The sequence below is a fragment of the Brachycentrus maculatus genome, unplaced genomic scaffold, assembly GCF_059751285.1.
Source record: "Brachycentrus maculatus isolate JH-2025_06_01 unplaced genomic scaffold, ASM5975128v1 h1tg000121l, whole genome shotgun sequence".
Taxonomy (NCBI): domain Eukaryota; kingdom Metazoa; phylum Arthropoda; class Insecta; order Trichoptera; family Brachycentridae; genus Brachycentrus; species Brachycentrus maculatus.
The window spans coordinates 1,076,906-1,095,394 of record NW_028280874.1 but is presented as its reverse complement, the minus strand read 5'-3'; the positions used below and the strand labels follow the sequence as shown (position 1 = coordinate 1,095,394).

Genomic DNA, 18,489 nt, shown 5'->3' with positions numbered 1-18,489 from the left:
TCACGGCTTCTAACCGGCACTCATCACTAAAGATGACCTGAAAAATAATGAAAATTTAAGTTTAATTCAAATATATAAGTTAATTTACTAAAATGATATGTTGAAAATTCAATTTAAATAAATACCTTTTTCCAATCATCTACCGAGTAATTTCGATGTAGCCTGGCCCATTTTAATCGATCCGCTTTCATTCGTGGTGTCAATTTTGGTACTTTTACAGGGCGCCTGCATTTCAGATTTACTTCGTAAAGACGTCGCCTCAGTGTTGATACCGATATATTTATACCCTTTTATTCCAATTTTATTTTTAATGTTTTTGCTGATGCACTACGGTTTTCTAAGGCACTTTGAACGATTTTTCGATCAGTCCTCGGTGTTGTTTTTCTAATCCTACGATAGTTCTTCCGCCGATTGCTGGTGGCGGGTGACTGATTTTTTATTGATTTTGAAATTCTGTCCACTGTTTGACGAGAAACGTTTTCTTTTTTTGAAATTTCTCTATTAGATAGTGTTCCTAATTTCAGTAGCACTATAACACTAGACTTTTTTTCCTCAGAAATGTCTTTACTTTTTCCCATTTTGTCCTTTTCAAAAAAAACACTTGTGTTTACAAAAAAAAATTATACTTTATGAACTAAAATTAAAAATTAAGTTTTTTTTACAAGACACGATAACTATATAACCTCTCTGAACAAAACAACAACCAGAACTCAAGAAACTTCACTAATAAATGAGATAGGACCATTTTTTGAACTTTCAACTATCTGTCTACCTGTGCTAATTAGGGACCTTTCTCAGAAAAAGGGTTTGAAATTTCGTAAAGGCTTAAATAATCCAGGTATATTTTACATATTATTGAAGGTAATTTACACGACATTAGATGTCAATAGAAAACTTAAAGTACTTATCTAAAATAAATATAATAATCCAAAAGATTTCAGAGTATTCAAAAAAATAATGGGTGGCCCTAATTCATTGAGTAGATACTGTATAATCCGAACAGACTTCAATAACAAACGCTATTCATTTATTGTAATTTTTAATGTTTAGTTCACACTTAACTATTATGATACATGTTTTGAACATTATTGTGATTCCAGTTAAAAAGGAAATCACTATATTTCAACGTGCCCTATGTAAAGTGCTCTAAATACATTTGGTCATTTTTGAGATATTTGGTGTATGTTATCAACTGACCGTTATCTACAAATATAAACGAAAAAATATATGTAAAATAAATTACGCCTAGTTTTCAGGTGTATAAGATGCTATCTACATCGAATTTTCGAAATTAAATGAACTCCTCAAAGGCTAACTACTTAATTTTCACAAAGCATGAAGTTTTAAAACGATTTAATACATTATTTTATCTTGTTTTTGAATGTATAATACTAGTTTAGAATTTCAGATAAAACCGTTAATTAATAATAAAGAAATACGTTGAAAAAATCTTCTTAGCTCTCTCCTGTAAAGTAACAAATTTGCAGATAGAGTACTTTACGTAGGGGCTGTCGATATGATCCGTTTAAATCTGGTTTCATTAAATAAAACATAAAAGGTATTTTTTTTCTTCCCATGAAATCTAATAATCTAATAAGTTTATGAAAGATAAATGTCACGTTTTCAAAAAATCCAGTTAGGATCTTGCAAACATCTGAATAAAAGGGTCTCTGCTAAATAAAAGCTTTCTCAAATTAATCATAGATGCTGCAACAAACTCAAACATGAAGCGACTTGAGATTTATGATATATGTACGAGTTTCAAAATTTTTAAGTGTGATTGACAACAATCATGGGTAGAATGGTTACATGTAATAAAGTGATCGCTTAACCAGCCTATGACAGTTTATAAGTCCCGTAAATACCCAGACTTCCATATTCATCTTCATCTACGTTGAGATGTAAAAATGTAAAAATAACAACAAAGTTATTATTTTTATTTTTAATATAAGTATTAGTAGTTTTGTCTGCCTCTGTAGTGTAATGGTCAGCACGCTCCGCTACCACTCTGGAGGTCCCGGGTTCGATTCCCAGGGGCGTCAAATAAATATAAGTGATTTTTTCACTCTAATATTTATTCAATATTACCCTGGACTGGTACCTAAAGCGGAGGGCTGATCCACCTTTCCTTCATGTGTTTACGATCAAGATAACACTGCGTTTATATGATGCAGTGCCCTATGCACCATTGGGGTGCGGATAAGGGATTGAATGAATGAATATAAATGAAACAGCCGTCGTTTTTGTCAGTAAAAATACTCAATGGTTTGCAACACAAGGTTTATTCCCCATATATAAGCGCGATACGATTATGTATGATCTACATTGGTCTCGATCCAGGAAAGAAGTGCGGGTTGCCAACGCTTGTTTTCCAGTACACGTGCTCCAGGCAACCTGGCGGGCATCCATTGGCTGACATCATTCCCCACTCCTTGACATCAATGTTGTCATGTTTCATAAATATTATTTAAAACCTTATGGCCCAGGCACGTTTAAGTGATGTGGCATCGCAAACGGTAAAATCAGTTTCGTCGCTTGAAGGCTTGACACTATTTAGTAACCGATGCACACAGATTCTCATCTTTAATAACAGTAGAATAAGATTGTTACAATCCACGTCACGAGTAGACTGTTCCCGCCAAGTGTGCATGATCTCTGACAAAATGGTTCCCGCCTTTTCACAGCGGACATTTTACCACACAATATTGTAATGTATCGCATGTTGCATCGCTTTGATGTGTCGGTGTCTTCATGCGTATGAAAGGACGATGTTCCTAATAACAAAACTGGTATGCCAAAAATACATACTTGCTATTGATCAATCACACTGTTTAAGGAAAAGACTTATATCCGATTAAATAGTGAATTGAAGACAATTGTTGGTTCTTAACACATAAGCACTATAAATATGGTCTAATGAAAATATTATATCATTAAAATACTTAATTATCTATTTTATTACTTCTCTCATCTCACCATAGATGTCTCTAGTGAAATTCTAGTGAATTCGAGCACTATGTTTCGAATTTGAGCAGTATATTTAGAAGTTCCAAGAATTTGTGTAGTGTGGTTTTCAATCATGGGTAGAATTGGTGAATGTTATACGTGTGTAAAGTGACCACTTAAACCAGCCTATGACGGCCGTAAGCCCCGTAAATGCCCAGACTTCCATATTCTTCTTCATCTTTGTTGAGATGTCAAAAAATTATATTAAAAAACTCCTAATTGGATGTAATCCAGATTTGTCAACAAGTATTTAGACACACTCAAAATGTTGTCTTAATTATCTAAGTTAAAAGAGGGACAATAATAGGCACATATTTGAATTTTTAAATACAAAATAAAAGACCAAAATAATTTGATATTTAAAGAGCCTACATAAATAATTTATTTTATACTATTGGTGGTACAGAGTAACACATTGTAAATCTTAGAACATACATCGAAAAGAAAAATGCATGTGACCACAATAGCTACAGGTTATTCTGAAGGGACTTCGGGCGTTTTAGAATAGTTTCCTTTTAGTCCGAGAGTGTGGAGAAGGGCCTTGTGGTTTGGGTCCCGGCCCCTGAACCTTCTGAACAGCTCGTTGGAGTGGCAGCCGCCCCCGGAGGCCAGGAAGGTGTCTCTGTAGCGTCTCCCGACCTCTTGAATAGTATGCTCGTCGCCCTTGGCTTCGTAGAATGCGCTGTACACGTCTGCCGCAATCAAACGAGACCACACGTTGCAATAGTAAGCCGCTCCCCATTCTTCGGAGAATATTTTTCCAAACGAACACGGATGGGCGTCATTTTTGTCGTAACCGATCGCGTGATACTGGGGCCACAATTCCTTTACGATATCTCGCCAAAACGCTGTGGACGAATGCAACTGAATATCTAACGAAGATAAATATAATTCTCTGCAAAGATCATATCCCGCCATGTGCTCTCGAACATGGTGAATATTCTTGATGATATCGTCAGACAAGGTTTCTTGCGTGGCATAGTGACTGCTGATGGCTTTGAAAGTAGACGGTTCGTACAACCAGTGCGTCATAACGTGTCCGCATACGTCGACTGCGTCCCATTCTACGTTGGAAATACCGGCGACATCTGAATAATTAGCTTCGGTAAGTAAATGCCTGAGAGCGTGACCGAACTTGTGGAACAGGCAGTGAACATCGTCGAATGAAAGCAGGGATGGTTTACCGTAAATAGGAACTTGGAAATTAAAGATTAGGGATGCCAGAGGTTGGGCTTCGGTTACGGAACTGCGATTCCTCATGGTCAACATCCATCCTGTGTTATCTTGCACTTTGAACTTCTCGCTCTCTCTCGCATACGGATCAAGGTAGAATCCGGCTACAGGGGTGGGACTATCGGCTTCGAAGATGTCGAAAAATTTCACATCCGGGTGCCAGGTTTCCGCATTTTGTCTTTGCGCTATTTTAATATCGAATAGTTTATGACAAAGTTCGAAGAGACCGTTTAAAACTGCGGGAAGAGGGAAGTATTCTCTTATTTCTTCGGCATCAAAATTAAATAAAGATTTCCTCTGCTTTCTCTTCCAAAATGAGATATCCGGGTGTTGCAATTGTCCGTTGAAGCCTCTTTTCTTGGCGAATTCTTCTAGACACTCCAACTCTACATCTTGTATGGGTCTGGCTCTCTCCAGGAGACTGGACAACATGTGCTTTACGTTACTTACATTACCGGCCATTTTAGTTTCCATGCTCATATCGGCAAACGTATTAAAACCTAGTAAATTGGCTTGTTTTTGTCTTAAATCTCTAATATTTTCTAGCGTGGTACTGTTCTCGAGTGCTCTCTCTCCGGAAGTGGAACAGCGGGAATTATAGGCCTGCCAAGCGTTCCAGCGGAGGTGCTTATCGGGGCAGTATTCCATGAAGCCCGGGTACACGTGCGGCAGGAGGGTCACCTTCCAAGGTCCCCGATCCGGTTCGTTAGCGTCGGCGGACATGGCTTCGAGTAACTGGGGTGGAAAATCTTCCACCACATCACGATCTCGTATCGTGTGAGTAAATTGTTTATTGGCAAGCTGCAGCTTTTCTCCAAACTGCCTGCGCAGGTTTTGAATTTCAAATATTAAGGAGTTTAATCGTTCGGCTTTCTCGCTTGACAGTCGGAGGCCGTTCAAGTGTCCTTCCAGGATATACTTGTCCAGGAGTCTGGCTTCCTCTTCCGAGAGAGACTTGCTCCGGGCGCGAGCCTCCGCTAGGGCCGTGTTGATAGGGAGGCTGCGGAACTTGCTGGTCACGGCTCTGTGGGCCCTCTGGTGTATCTGCATGTAGGACTTGGTGGGCATGAGAGTGCTGTTGCCCATGTAGAGGGTCTTGGCGACTCCCCAGCTCAGCTCGAGGGGGCAGGACGCATTTTCCAAAGGATTAATAATATCGGAAAATACATTTTGGACTTTGTCGATGGATTCCTCTATACTTCTCACTTCGGCTTCGTAATCGATGGTGTATTTGCTCATGGCAGCGATGCACTTCTCCACTGTGAACGTGTTGAACTCGGGAAGTCCATCGCTACGGAGAAGACTGTTTTTTTCATTTGTATCTTCTCCTATTTCTGGCACGCTAAAATAAAAAAGGTATATTATATAAGAAAGAAGATATATTATAAAAAAGATATAAGAATAGATAGCATTGCGTTGATATGATGCAGTGCCCATGCACCATTAGGTGCGAATGAGGATTACAAACACAAAAATAAAAAAAAGGGAAGGCATTGTTAAAAATAATATTTAATTAAGTTTTGTACTGACATTTCATGGTGGAACTGCATTTTATATAATAAAATAACAACTATGTAATTTTTTCCCCGTGAATTTTATTTGACAAGCAACCGGTTTTCGTCGTAACCCACATCTGGTGATGTCGGTAACGACGAAACCCGGTTGCTGGTCAAATAAAATTAATGTGGAAAAAATTACATACTTGTTATTTTATTATACTATTCAACTGTCAAATTGTATTAGTTCTCCAAAGGGCATGTTGAAAACATTGAGTAATTATATTATAGATTAGATCCCTAATTTGAAACCATTGAAAATAAGTGACGCAAAATAGTTTGAGGGCACGGTGGGTAGTACGTGAAGCGGAGCAGTACGCTATTTTAGTCAGCTTAATAAGGACGCGAGTCAGATAATATTATTGGAGTCCATGAGCACCAAAAATTTAAACCTTTAGGAGCACCTAATTGAAGTATAATATATAATTCATTAACAATGTTCTGCGAAAGAAAGTCATAATACACATAATAAATAGGCAAACAGATAAAACAGGTCTTATTTAAATAAATAGACCTTGTATTAAAGTGTTATACATTAATTTGTAGTGAGGGTTATGTCTTAGTGAATAAGAAATGCCGCTTATGCTAATACGCAATTTATAAGAAAACCATCCAACGCTTCATATTCATAATGGCTATAGGATAGTCGGTAATTTTAGTACAATTTTCGTCATTTTCTGAAGAGATTCGAATATATTTGCGTACTCTTTTCACCAGAATATTTTCGTTCGTAATAGCATAAACGAGGCGGTTTAAGATATTATTTCATGTACTTACAGCACAATGTATCCATTGAATCTTTTGTTGAGGAAAAAGTTATTTTTTCTAAAAAGCAAGCGCTTACTGCAGAAAGACAAAGCCATTTCGAATATTTATAATAATATTTTCCGAACGTACACCACAACTGGACATTCGCAATTTATTTGACATAACGTTTCGCCGGATTTCACCGTATTACAGATTTCTGTAACAGGGTTCGAATCTGTTTTGTCGACGGAACACGTAATTTGTATTACGTTTAAAGGGACATAGATGTCAGCACAATGCGAGTTTTTGCAGGTTTAGTCGGTCTAGGACAGGGATGGCGAACCTTTTTGAGCCCAAGTGCCAATTTTTTTCATCAATATAATAAAATATCGCGTCCATATACCATGGAAATAAAAATGCATCGAATGTTTATGTAACTTCTGATTTTTTATATAAAAAAGCTTTAATACATCAAAAAATAAATTGAGTACTTATTAATGACAAAATAAAAGATATAAATAAAAAATAGACTTAACAAAACAATGTAGAACCCTTAACACTTCATTATTATTGAGATTTTTGTTGTTGGATGCTAGATGCCATTTTTTATATCGGTTTCATAGCTGGTAGCTTTAAATAGAATACAAGCAGTAGTACTTTCGTCTGTGAGTCTAAACTTTTTTTTGGTACAAACGCTTTTATTTTTTTCCATTCATTCACGTGCCATGCAAAGCCATCTCGCGTGCCACCTATGGCTGTTGCTGACCGACGGATATAATGGAGAGTCATTGTGTTTGTCTAGTAATTTCCGGTGGTGCCAAAATCCGATCTCTTTAAGAACAGGATGTTTATATCGGTGCAGTTTTTTCGATGAACATACATGTATATGCCTTGATCGACGATATAGTAAACATCTCCTCGATCCTGTGCGGTGCCTTAAGCATTATTTGTGTGCCGATAGGGGTCGAAGAAAGAGTGAAGCGTACTTATAGGTAAACTTGCCAGATTTCTGAAATATTCAACCGGGACACCGGAATTCCCCTAGCGTAGAGTATAGTGAAATAAATGGCATTAGTGATTATCTTAAAAAATCCTTCACAAGATTTTTCTTTTTTAGACTTTTGTGAATCAAATTTATTTTTTACAGGGATATTAAGTACACCAGGATTTTGTCCGTAAACTGGGACTATCCCGGTAAAATCGGGACATCTAGCAAGCCTACTTATATGTGAAAATTCTAAAATATGATTGCAGTCAAATGACGAAAAAAACGAAAATTCGTTAGACGTTAGATATTATATTAATAGCATTGTATTTTCAATGTATGCGATACATTCTTATACATCAATATCGGTCATTTATAGTCGAATAGCATTTTGGTAGCGTCCGTTTATTATTTCATTGCAGGAAGGGCTTAGGAACAGAGTATGGCGATCCTGGCTTGGTGCACACCTGGGCCAAAGGCTTGTATCAAACTCGAGCGTGGCTTTCGGCAAATCCTCGGGATTAAGTGTTCCTGTATTATCTTCACTATAGTGGAGCAATTTACTCCGTGAATGGGGTCGCTTTACTAACTCGTAAAGAGTCCTTTCATCGTTTCGCCTGTGAAACCGAATCAAAGAATGATCGATGTTTCCTTCGGGGGCTTTCTGCGCTTGTTACGTCACTTCCTACTGAAAAGGATATTAGTGACTGACCAACTTGGCGATAATTATTATAGGTGTCGCAACTTGAGATGAAACATCTTCGTTTAATTTTTTTTTTATATGAAAGAAAATGGAAGCCTGAACAGCACGGATCGTAAGCCCTAGGATGTTCAAACTTCTTTTAAAAAAACGATGAATGTTTCATCTCAAATTGAGACACCTTTAATATTGATATATCTTGTACAAGACGAATAAGACATATAAATAAACTATGTGACAAATCTTGATTGATATAAAATATTGAATCTATTGTGTAAGTATATTGTATTGTTTTATTATTAATTATACACATTCTGTCATTTTTAAGATATATAATCTAAATATGCTATAAATCCTTATACGTAATAGACAAAGAGAATTGTTTAAGGAAACTAATAAATATTATTTAAAAAATATTGATGCATCATCTATAGGGTGAATAATCCAGTGCTTGATAAATAATAATAAATTACCGATAAGTATTAGAACTATTTATTCTACGTTAGCCAATTTTCATTTGATAATCGGAATAAATTTAAGAAGGCGTCTCAAATGAAATGTACTCTCCGTTCATATTTATTTTACCTCTGATTTATTTGTATTCATATTTATTTTACCTCTGATTTATATTAAAAAAACATAACAACTAGAGGTAAAATAACTGTAGATTCCCTGTAATCATCGACCATAACAGGAACAAAAAAAATCAAATCCAATTTGTTAAAAACACACAAAATTACGGTAAGTGAATTTTCAGTGAATAGATACATATATATATCATCTACATACGTTTTTTTTCTTCTTAATTTGGTGACATTAGATTCAGCATTAATATATCGCTCACTCCTTTCAAGAACGTCATAAATAAAAAAAACTTGATTTTTCAAGAGAACGTTTTTAAAGTTTAAAAATATAATATAAAAATAAATATCAAGCCACTTATTGAACTTTTTACTGTGCAACAGATCGTTTTAGGTAAAACCTGAAGGTTCTTTCTCCATTTGAAAAATATTTAATATAGTTAAAAAAAATAATGAAACAATACATTTTCTTCAAAATGCAAAAACAACACTTTCTGCCCTGTAGCGGGTAAATATTAAGTTAAAAATATGCCGCTTTTGCTGGGATAAAGTACATTTTCTGGGCATTCCGAAAACGTGCACAACTGAAAATTGACGATTTTTGATTTATGACGTTCTTGAAAGGAGTGAGCGAAATGTAATTTGCAAAAGATAAAAATGCAGTTTTCGCAACATTTCTTTTATTAAAATTCTATTTGTAGGAAAGAATCTTTAACAATTTATATTAAACTATTTAAAATTATTTACAATTTTTTTTAACAATAAAAACAAAAAATAAAAATAACGCTAAGACAAAGCTCGGTGATGCAATTTACGACAGATTGCATTTTTTAGGCAAATTTAAGAAAATCTTAAGATAATAGTTATAATATATACTTCAATTATAATAAATCTCTTCAAGGACGCTTAACAATATAGAAATTTTAACATTTAAACGAAGTACAGATTTTTTTTTAAAATTTCAATATCGGTACATACATATTATATTTTTACACTCCTTATCATTCATCGATCACTTTGTGTAATATCACTGTAATACCATAAAAAACACTTCTTCGTTACTCATGAAGTAGTGTTTTATAAAGTAGTATTACACAATGTGAGCGATGAATGATAAGCAGAGTGTTATATTACAATACCACAAAGTTAACAATGCTTAATATAAAAAATATATAACATTTTTACTCTTATAGTGCGAGAAATATACTTTATTCGACGAAGATAATAAATTAAGCTATATTTTTTTACGAATCATTAATCACTGAACATCGGTTGTGCTAACTCTGTATTTATTTATAATGATCATCGGGTCGGTTTCCAATGTGTAATTTTTTACCCATTTGAGTCAATTAGAGACATTGATAATGTAGACAAATCCATCATTAATAAAAACAACACATCGCTAGTAATATGTATGTATAATTTTACACAAAATAATTTTAGTATAGGCAATTTGGGTAATTGAACAAAAAGACCCTTGGTGGTCGATTCCAACACGTTACCTAGATTGTGTGGATATATTTGACCTAACTTATTCGTAAAAAAAAAAAACAAAAAAAAATTTGCTCGGTGTAGGCCTTGTGGCCTGTTTTTATGAGGCATTAGCCTCCTGCGATGTCTATTCCCAGCTGTCAATTATTCTATTTGGTGGTCTTCTTGGGAGTCGTCTACTTTGGAATTGGTCGTGCAGTGCGATGTGCGCATACCATTGCCTCCTTCGTTGCCTTCCCCGCCTAACGACTTCTTCGATCTCGCATATTTAAATATTGTATAAAATAATAATAACTAATCAACAATAATTTTCAATATTGTATACAATAATAATAACCAATTAACAAAATTTTTAAATATTGTGTACAATAATAATAACTAATTTACAATAATTAAAAGAAAGTGTGAATTGATTTTCATTCGGTAACATCTTCAAGTTTTTTACTGACAAATCTTGGTGGAACTGCATTTTATATAATAAAATAATAACTTTGCAGTTTTTCTATTTTTTTTTTAATAAATGTGGATTGAAGTGTAAACTTGGTATTAATTACATAATATATTATTAATACGCTTCAAAATGCAATAGTCGTTGCCAAACGGAAATAAAAATTCAGAAGTATACATACATAGGTTAATTTATCTACAGTAAGTAATTAATGCATTATCTATCCATTGTGATCGATCACCTAAACGTTATATATAATTTAAACCTACATTTTGAATTTTTTATTCTATAGATTTTGACATTTTGAAACATGTCGTTTATCCGTATTGCGAGAAAACTAAAAATCCATTTTTATATATTATTTTTACTGAATTTATTTACGCTTCGTGCGTATGTTTTTTTCATATTTCCTTTGGAATCAGCACCCGGAGAAGTACTTTTTATATTATTTATATGTAGATCGAAGATATGATTGATCCTTTAATAAATGCTTCACACTTCTCCCACTATCACATAGCGTGTACGTGTACATAATAATTTAATAATGAAATATTTTTACAAAATTCAACTGGCTATAAAAGTACAACACTCACTGTTGGATTATTTACTCAACGTCTACAAGAATCCTGGAAGTTCTATATATAAATTATCATGTTGAGTTCCGTTTTGAGTGGAATGGTTATTGTTGATTTTCTATCAATCGTCTGGCCGGGACTAATATGCAATATCCTGGGGGGTCAAAATTTAATTCACCTTTATATATCAAATAAGACGTCGGATAATGTATATCTGGATATCCTTCTTGCCCCCTCGGAAATCTCTTGCAACTTTCAAGTGACTCGAACCAACATCGACGAAAGGTTTGTTGGATCTTTTAAACTAGTTATGGTGACATTTTATTAAAATGCGACTTGTTTATTATAATTTTATTATGTGTGTTTTAAATTTATAGAATTCCTGCGTCCTCTATAAACAATGGTAAAGGAAACGTCATTGTGTACGCGAAGGATTTAGAAGATGCTTGGAATATTCTGAAATTCGTAGGAAGCATATTTGATAACCGACATGGAGAAGTTTCGTTTCTGATCATGACCCAATTTGGAAAACGTATCCCAGACGCTGGCCATTTTCTGCGCAAAGTCTGGACCGAATTATTTTATTTTAATATTTTGGTTGCCGACTCATACAGCGATAACTCCACCCTCTATCTGAGAGCCATTGTCGATAATCCTTATTTTATACCAACGGATGTCTCAGACGCAGCATATAAAACGTTCACGTTTTCAGCCGACAGTGTAAAAGGAGATTGGATGTTTTTGAAGTCATTTTTTGAAAACCGAGTAAGAAATCTTCGAGGATATCCAATTAGAATAACAATGCACGAGTTTAAAGAACTCTCTGAACCGTTAAGAAATAAAGAGGGCGGTTTGATACGCTTCACGGGTAGCGAGGGTGATGTCGTGAATGAATTCGCCAGATTTTTAAATTTTACTCCTATATACAGCTTGCCCCGAGACGGAATCCTCTACGGAGGACAAACCGAGAACGGGTCATTTACTGGAGGAATTAGGGACGTGGAAGACGGATTCGCGGATATTTGCGGTAACAGAAGGAAATTCGAAAACACGTTTAAAATGTCGCAGTATTTGCGTGTGGCCTATCGCTCGTTGCTCGTGATCGTAGTCCCTAAGGCTGTCCCCGAAATAAACATCATCGGAAGCCTATTGAGCGTTCTGGACGAAACTGTGTGCAAACTTTCCATCGTGTTTATCGTCATCATCATCTCAGGTTGGGTGACGGCCAAGATATACCGTATAATATACGAAACCCGAAACAGTTTCATATCACTTGAAAAAATATTCGACACCTTTATCGCAGTTTTGACCGACTGCGTTTGTATTATAAATAACGTATCTTTTTTGGCGCCAAAACATTTGAGCGAAAAAATATTTTACACGAGTCTCGGTTTCTGGGCAATCATGGTCACGAACATTTATATGGGAACGATCACTACGAGGCTCGCAGTTTTGAACAATACAGAAATCGACACATTTGAACAGCTGGATAAAGCTGGGTTGAAAATTGGATGCATGAAAGACGCGATCCACGACTTGTCGAGTGGTTCTGTCAATGATACCGATATCACGGTGCGGCAAAGACTTGCCAAAAAGCTGTTTCTCATACATAATCCGTTAGGCATGCCTCAACGGATCGCTTTCGTGAGGGACGCTGCAGTGATCTGCCCTGACTATGTGGCGCGTTCTCTCGTCGGAGAGATGATATCCAAAGATGGCAGAGAACTGCTCCATGTGATGAAGGAACCTGTGAACGTTATGTACTCCTCGCAAGTTGTTCGGAGAGGGTTCCCGTTGCTCGGAAAGTTGGAGAAGATCCACGCCTACCTGATGGAAGGGGGCCTCCTGGACTATTGGGACAAGAGGAAGGTGTACGAGAACACTTTGAAAAAGTTTCACCGCCCAAATTTGGACACATCGACACCCTCACCGCTTGTTTTGCAGAACTTTAGATTTGCGTTTCAATTGTGGGGAACGTTAATGTTGATATCGTGCGTAATATTTGTTTTGGAGTTGGCATGGAAAGAAATTTCGTTGAAATATTATAATTGAAAACGTTTTAAAGTTTACATTCAATTGATATATATATTTTTATATTTATTTCAATTTCACTTGAAACGAGCAGCATTGTATTAATTTGAATGTTTATTATTGTAATGATTAAAAAATAGAGCTTTTGGATCGCATTCCTGCAGTGCGATCCCATATAAATATATACAAATATATATATATATATATATATATATATATATATATATATATATATATATATATATATATATATATATATATATATATATATATATATATATATATATATATATATATATATATATATATATATATACATATATAATACCCATGTATTTTACCATATATAAAGGATTTATATGTTCGTTAAATTCTGATTATTAAATGAGTGTTTTTGGGTAATTAGGTATACCGTGTGTTGTTTGTTTTTCTTGCCAATGTTTTAGCCAATTTTCAGTCAGACGCTGCAACGTTCCAAGGAAAAGGGTTTTTTCATCAAAGTTTTTTATTCCAAATCCCGACAACTCATGTTATTCATTTGAAAATTTGGATAAAAAAATATAGTTTCCGATGCTCGTATTTTGGACTCGATGGCGAATTCATCACACTAAAAAAAAGCTCTATGCTAGACGTCAAACGACGAGTACCTACTCCGCAATAAAATTGCCAGAACAAGAAATATTCATCTGCAATTAAATAGGTAGGTACTACAAATATTCATTTGCGTAGTACCTACCTATTTAATTGTATTATTCATTGAAAATTTTGGATTATGAAAGAAAGTTTTCGACGCTCTTATTTTGGACCCGTTGGCAAATTCATTACGCTCAAAAATGGTCCAATGCTAGACGCCAAACAACGAGTACCTACTCCGCATTAAAATTGCCAGAATAAGAAATATTCATCTACAATTGTAAAGGTAGGTAATACAAATATTAATTTGCGTAGTTCTTACATATTTAATTGTGTTATTGGAAAATTTGGATTATAAAATAAAGTTTTCGACGCTCTTATTTTGGACCCGTTGTCAACCTTTTCATAGCCGCAAATAAATTACGCCGCAGTGCTTAACAGGCCAAGTATTTTTTTGAAAAAAAAAAGTTGTCTAAAGAAATTTTTTTTTGTTGTTTTTTTTTTTAATTATAATTTACTTACCAAATATTATATCCCGCATCGATTGTTAGAGTTTTATTCTTGAAGTTAAACCAGTTTCAAATTTTCATCTCAGACAGGGTTGTCACACTGAGTCGCACACGCAAGTTTTTATTAAATTTAATATTAACACAAAACTATTATTTATCAATGGAATATAGTTTGAAATGTAAAAAAAATAGTAAATTTAATATTAACACTTAACTATTATTTATCAGGTATCTTAGAATGTTGTATAGTTAGAAATGTGATAAATTAGTAATTTTCCATTGTGTGTTACTTCTCAAAGCACGGTATAACACCAAGCCATCTTGCATTGTTTACACCTATAACTAGACTCTTTTCTTAGTTTTTTGCTAGTACACACAATACACTTCGCAGTCGGGGATGATTTTTTTCGGTTCGTGGTAGTTTTTCCAAAAAATGTCTTTCTGTAAGTCGCAATAGAAATTCTGCCATGAGAAGCACCGGGTTGTTCTTTTTCACTTAGCACGAAGAAGAACAAAGAACTTAGCACAAAGAAATAATTTATTTACTAAAAAGTTGTGAAAAGAAACCAATATCACTAGCAAAACACTGATAAAATCGGAGTAAATATAACGCGAAAGGTATAAATAAACAAATATTTTCATAATAATATTTTAAAATAATAAGAAAAACACAAAAAAATTAGCAAAATAAAAACCCCTGGCGTTCAAAACAATCGATTAAAATAATCAATATTTCAAGTGGTTTGAGTGGTAGCCCTAATGACATCTGTCAACTGTCAGCTGAAAGTGATACCGATAAATCACTTAAAAGTATTTAAAAACTTTATAAAATATTTTGTGAGATCTTCAACAGATGGCAATGTATGTTCCGTTTTTGACAGATTGTCAATATGAGTTAAAACTGCGGAGTAATACGTCATCAAAAGTACTTACGAGATATCTCGTCTCTGGCAATACGGGCACTCCGCCATTTGCCGAGATATCTCGTCTGTGGCAACCATCGGGTTAAATTCATTACACTAAAAAGAGCCCTACGCTAGACGCCAAGCAACGAGTACCTACTCCGAAATAAAATTGCCAGAATAAGAAATATTCTGCAAATAAATAGGTAGGTACTACAAATATTCATTTGCGCAGTACCTACCTATTAAATTCCGCTTCTCGTTGCAGAGGTGGGGTCCTCGGTTCTGGCGCTCAGAGCTCCGACGTAACAGGGGTCTCTTGGGGCATCGGCTCATTTGAATAAATCGGAAATAAATTATCGACTTAGTCGACAAAGCAATCAGCGAATGGGCGCCTTCGGTAACAAAACGAGAAGAGCAAGCCTTAAAGGGTTCGAATTGTCCGGAATCGGAAACAATATTACGGGCTAATGAATGCCACGGTGCGCGACCCGGTTCAAATGCGAGGGCTAATGGAAATATTGAGATTTTATTTTATGTGATATCTTCAATCGGGAGGGGCGATTGATTGGGGAGTAATTTAATTATTTCTTGCAGATAATATTGATCGAAAGTAGAGCGAACACCGTTGGCACAGAGAACGCGCTTAGAGTGTCAGAAATGAAGACTCTGTACCAAAAAGGCACAATGAACCCCATTGAACGTTTTTGTTTAGGAAAATAAATCGTTTCTTAACTAAATACACGATAAAAATAATCATTTAAAAAACGGCGAAATACCGCCGCGCACGGGCGTCTCTCAGGAACAAAGTTAACGCGGTTAAAAGGTTGAAGCATATCAGGCAAGAGTCTTCGAGATAGAATAAGAAACGCCAGGATCAGGGAAATATGCGATATCGAAGATATCGTTAGGTGGGGAAGGCAACGGAGGAGACAATGGTATGCGCATGTGAGATGAATGGAACCATCCAGACTCCCCCACATCGCACTATACGGTCAACCCCATGGTAGACGACTCCCGAGCAGACCACCAAAGAGATGGATCGATAGCTGGGAATCGACACCGCAGGAGGCTAATCCCTCTTAAAAACAGGCCACAAGGCCTACACCAAGAAGAAGAAGAAGAAGAAGCGAAGAATATATTGTCTTATTTTGCTGATTTTCTGCAGGGGTAGGCAGAGAGAATAGAACGCCACACCAATCTGTCTTAGCAAACAATCTTCGCGTATTCAACATTCATGCATCTCCTTATACATGCACACCGATTATTCCGACCTACTGGCCTGACCACTTTCAAGTATTTGAAAAACTCGATCATGCACAGTTTCCGTCGCGTCTTCTTTTGCTTCTATTGCCTACCACGTTCGCATCACAATTTTTTTTAATATCCTAAAATAAAAAATAAGATGACTCTTATTTTTTTCGATAATGTTTATCTCAACCTTGAATTCTTTCCTTATTTTACCAATCAAACATCTATGAAACATCGTTTTGCCGCAATTTCGTCTGAGAGATCGCAGTTTGAATGCATTCATTCTACTTTCATCCTTCTTTTGCTAACTCTACGGTTCACATCATCGATAAATGTATCGGTAGACATTATTTCCAATGAGTTATTAAATTCACAATAGATTTTATTTTCGATATATTCAAATAAATTTACCAAGTTATTTTAATTCAAACAAATTCCTTACTCCTTTCAACAACGTCATATTTAAAAAAAAACTTGATTTTTCAGGAGATCGTTTTTAATGTTTAAAAATATAATAAAATGTATTAAAAATAAATGTCAAGCCAACAGATCTTTTTAGGTAAGACCTGAATGTTTTTTCTCCATTTGAAAAATATTTAGTGTATTGAAAAAAATAATTAAACAATACCGTTTCTTCAAAATGCAAAAACAATACTTTCTGCCCTGTAGCGGGTAAATATTAAGTTTAAATATGCCGCTTTTGCTGGGATATAGAACATTTCCTGGGCTTTCCGAAAACATGCACAACTGAAAATTGACGATTTTTGAATATGAGAACGCCCGAATAAGTGGGTAAGTAAAAGCATGTCTCGCACGTCTAAGCAATTCGTTTTCATTAATTAAATATGCACTTGCAAATTAACTTTGCTATGTTGGTTCTGATTTGATCACATAAATTAATTAAAACTAATATAAGGGTCTTCCAGAACGAATTGCATCCTGCAATTTTCATCAAATTTACATAAAATAATAATTTGTTGATTCGACTCCAAACGAAATGGGAACATAAATATATATTAAATTCATTTCATCAAGTGCGATTTATGCGATATTTGAGGGTAAAATTAGGTCATAAAGAAACATATCAATGATAAAGAGGGAACATTTTTATTGGTTTTTTGATTTATGACGTTCTTGAAAGGAGTGAGCGATATGCAACACACTTCGGTCACCATTATCTCCTATTACCCCCAGAAGGAATCGCCTCATTGCAAAGAAGGCCCCATTGCATTGAGCTCGAATGTTGAATAATTTTGTATTATTTTTTGGTGTAACTGTATTTTACTTTAAAGGTTTATTTAATATTTTTCCTGTCTCTGCGGTGTAATGGTAAGCATGTTTAGCTATCGTGCTGGAGGTCCCGGGTTCGATTCCCAGAGGGAGGGGGGGGGGGGTAAAAATAATATTAGTGATTTTACAATTTAATATTTATTTAATATTATCCTTTACCGATTTCTGCAGGAGTGATCACCTTGCCTTCATGTAAGTAAAAATCAATATAACACTTCGTTTATAAAATACAGTGTCCTATGCACCATTGGGTGCGGATAAGGGTTATAAGTAGAATATTTAAATACAATTAAATTGAAATTATTAAATCAAAACAATCTAAATATAAACAATCAACGTTTCCCCCTCAGTGGGCCGCAGTAAATTAACCCTTACTGGTCCAATGTCGAATCTCATTCGAGATCGATTTATTGCTCTTAGGTCCCATGTCGGATGTTATTCGATATTTTTTTCATCATTTGTATTATTTATTTAAATTCCAAGCTTACATTTTTGTTACTCGTATCTATTACAACAGTATGTGGAGCAGGGGAAAAAATATTTTTTTACAG

The 18,489-nt window shown here is 35.0% G+C and overlaps 2 protein-coding genes across 2 annotated transcripts; one reads left to right on the top strand and one right to left on the bottom strand.

Annotated features, from left to right (window-relative positions):
* Positions 1 to 3,354: 3,354 nt before the first annotated feature.
* LOC148309552 (uncharacterized) lies at positions 3,355 to 6,725 on the bottom strand. The gene is made up of 2 exons (XM_088259922.1): positions 6,573 to 6,725; positions 3,355 to 5,581 (listed from the first exon to the last, which is right to left on the bottom strand). The coding sequence occupies exons 1-2, from the start codon at positions 6,656 to 6,658 to the stop codon at positions 3,481 to 3,483; spliced, it is 2,187 nt and encodes a 728-aa protein (XP_088116048.1). The 5' UTR covers positions 6,659 to 6,725; the 3' UTR covers positions 3,355 to 3,480.
* A 5,332-nt stretch (positions 6,726 to 12,057) lies between these two features.
* On the top strand, positions 12,058 to 15,741 carry LOC148309551 (uncharacterized). The gene is made up of 3 exons (XM_088259952.1): positions 12,058 to 12,559; positions 12,944 to 13,193; positions 15,666 to 15,741. Exons 1-3 carry the CDS (start codon positions 12,058 to 12,060, stop codon positions 15,739 to 15,741), a joined length of 828 nt encoding a protein of 275 aa, XP_088116078.1.
* Positions 15,742 to 18,489: the final 2,748 nt, after the last annotated feature.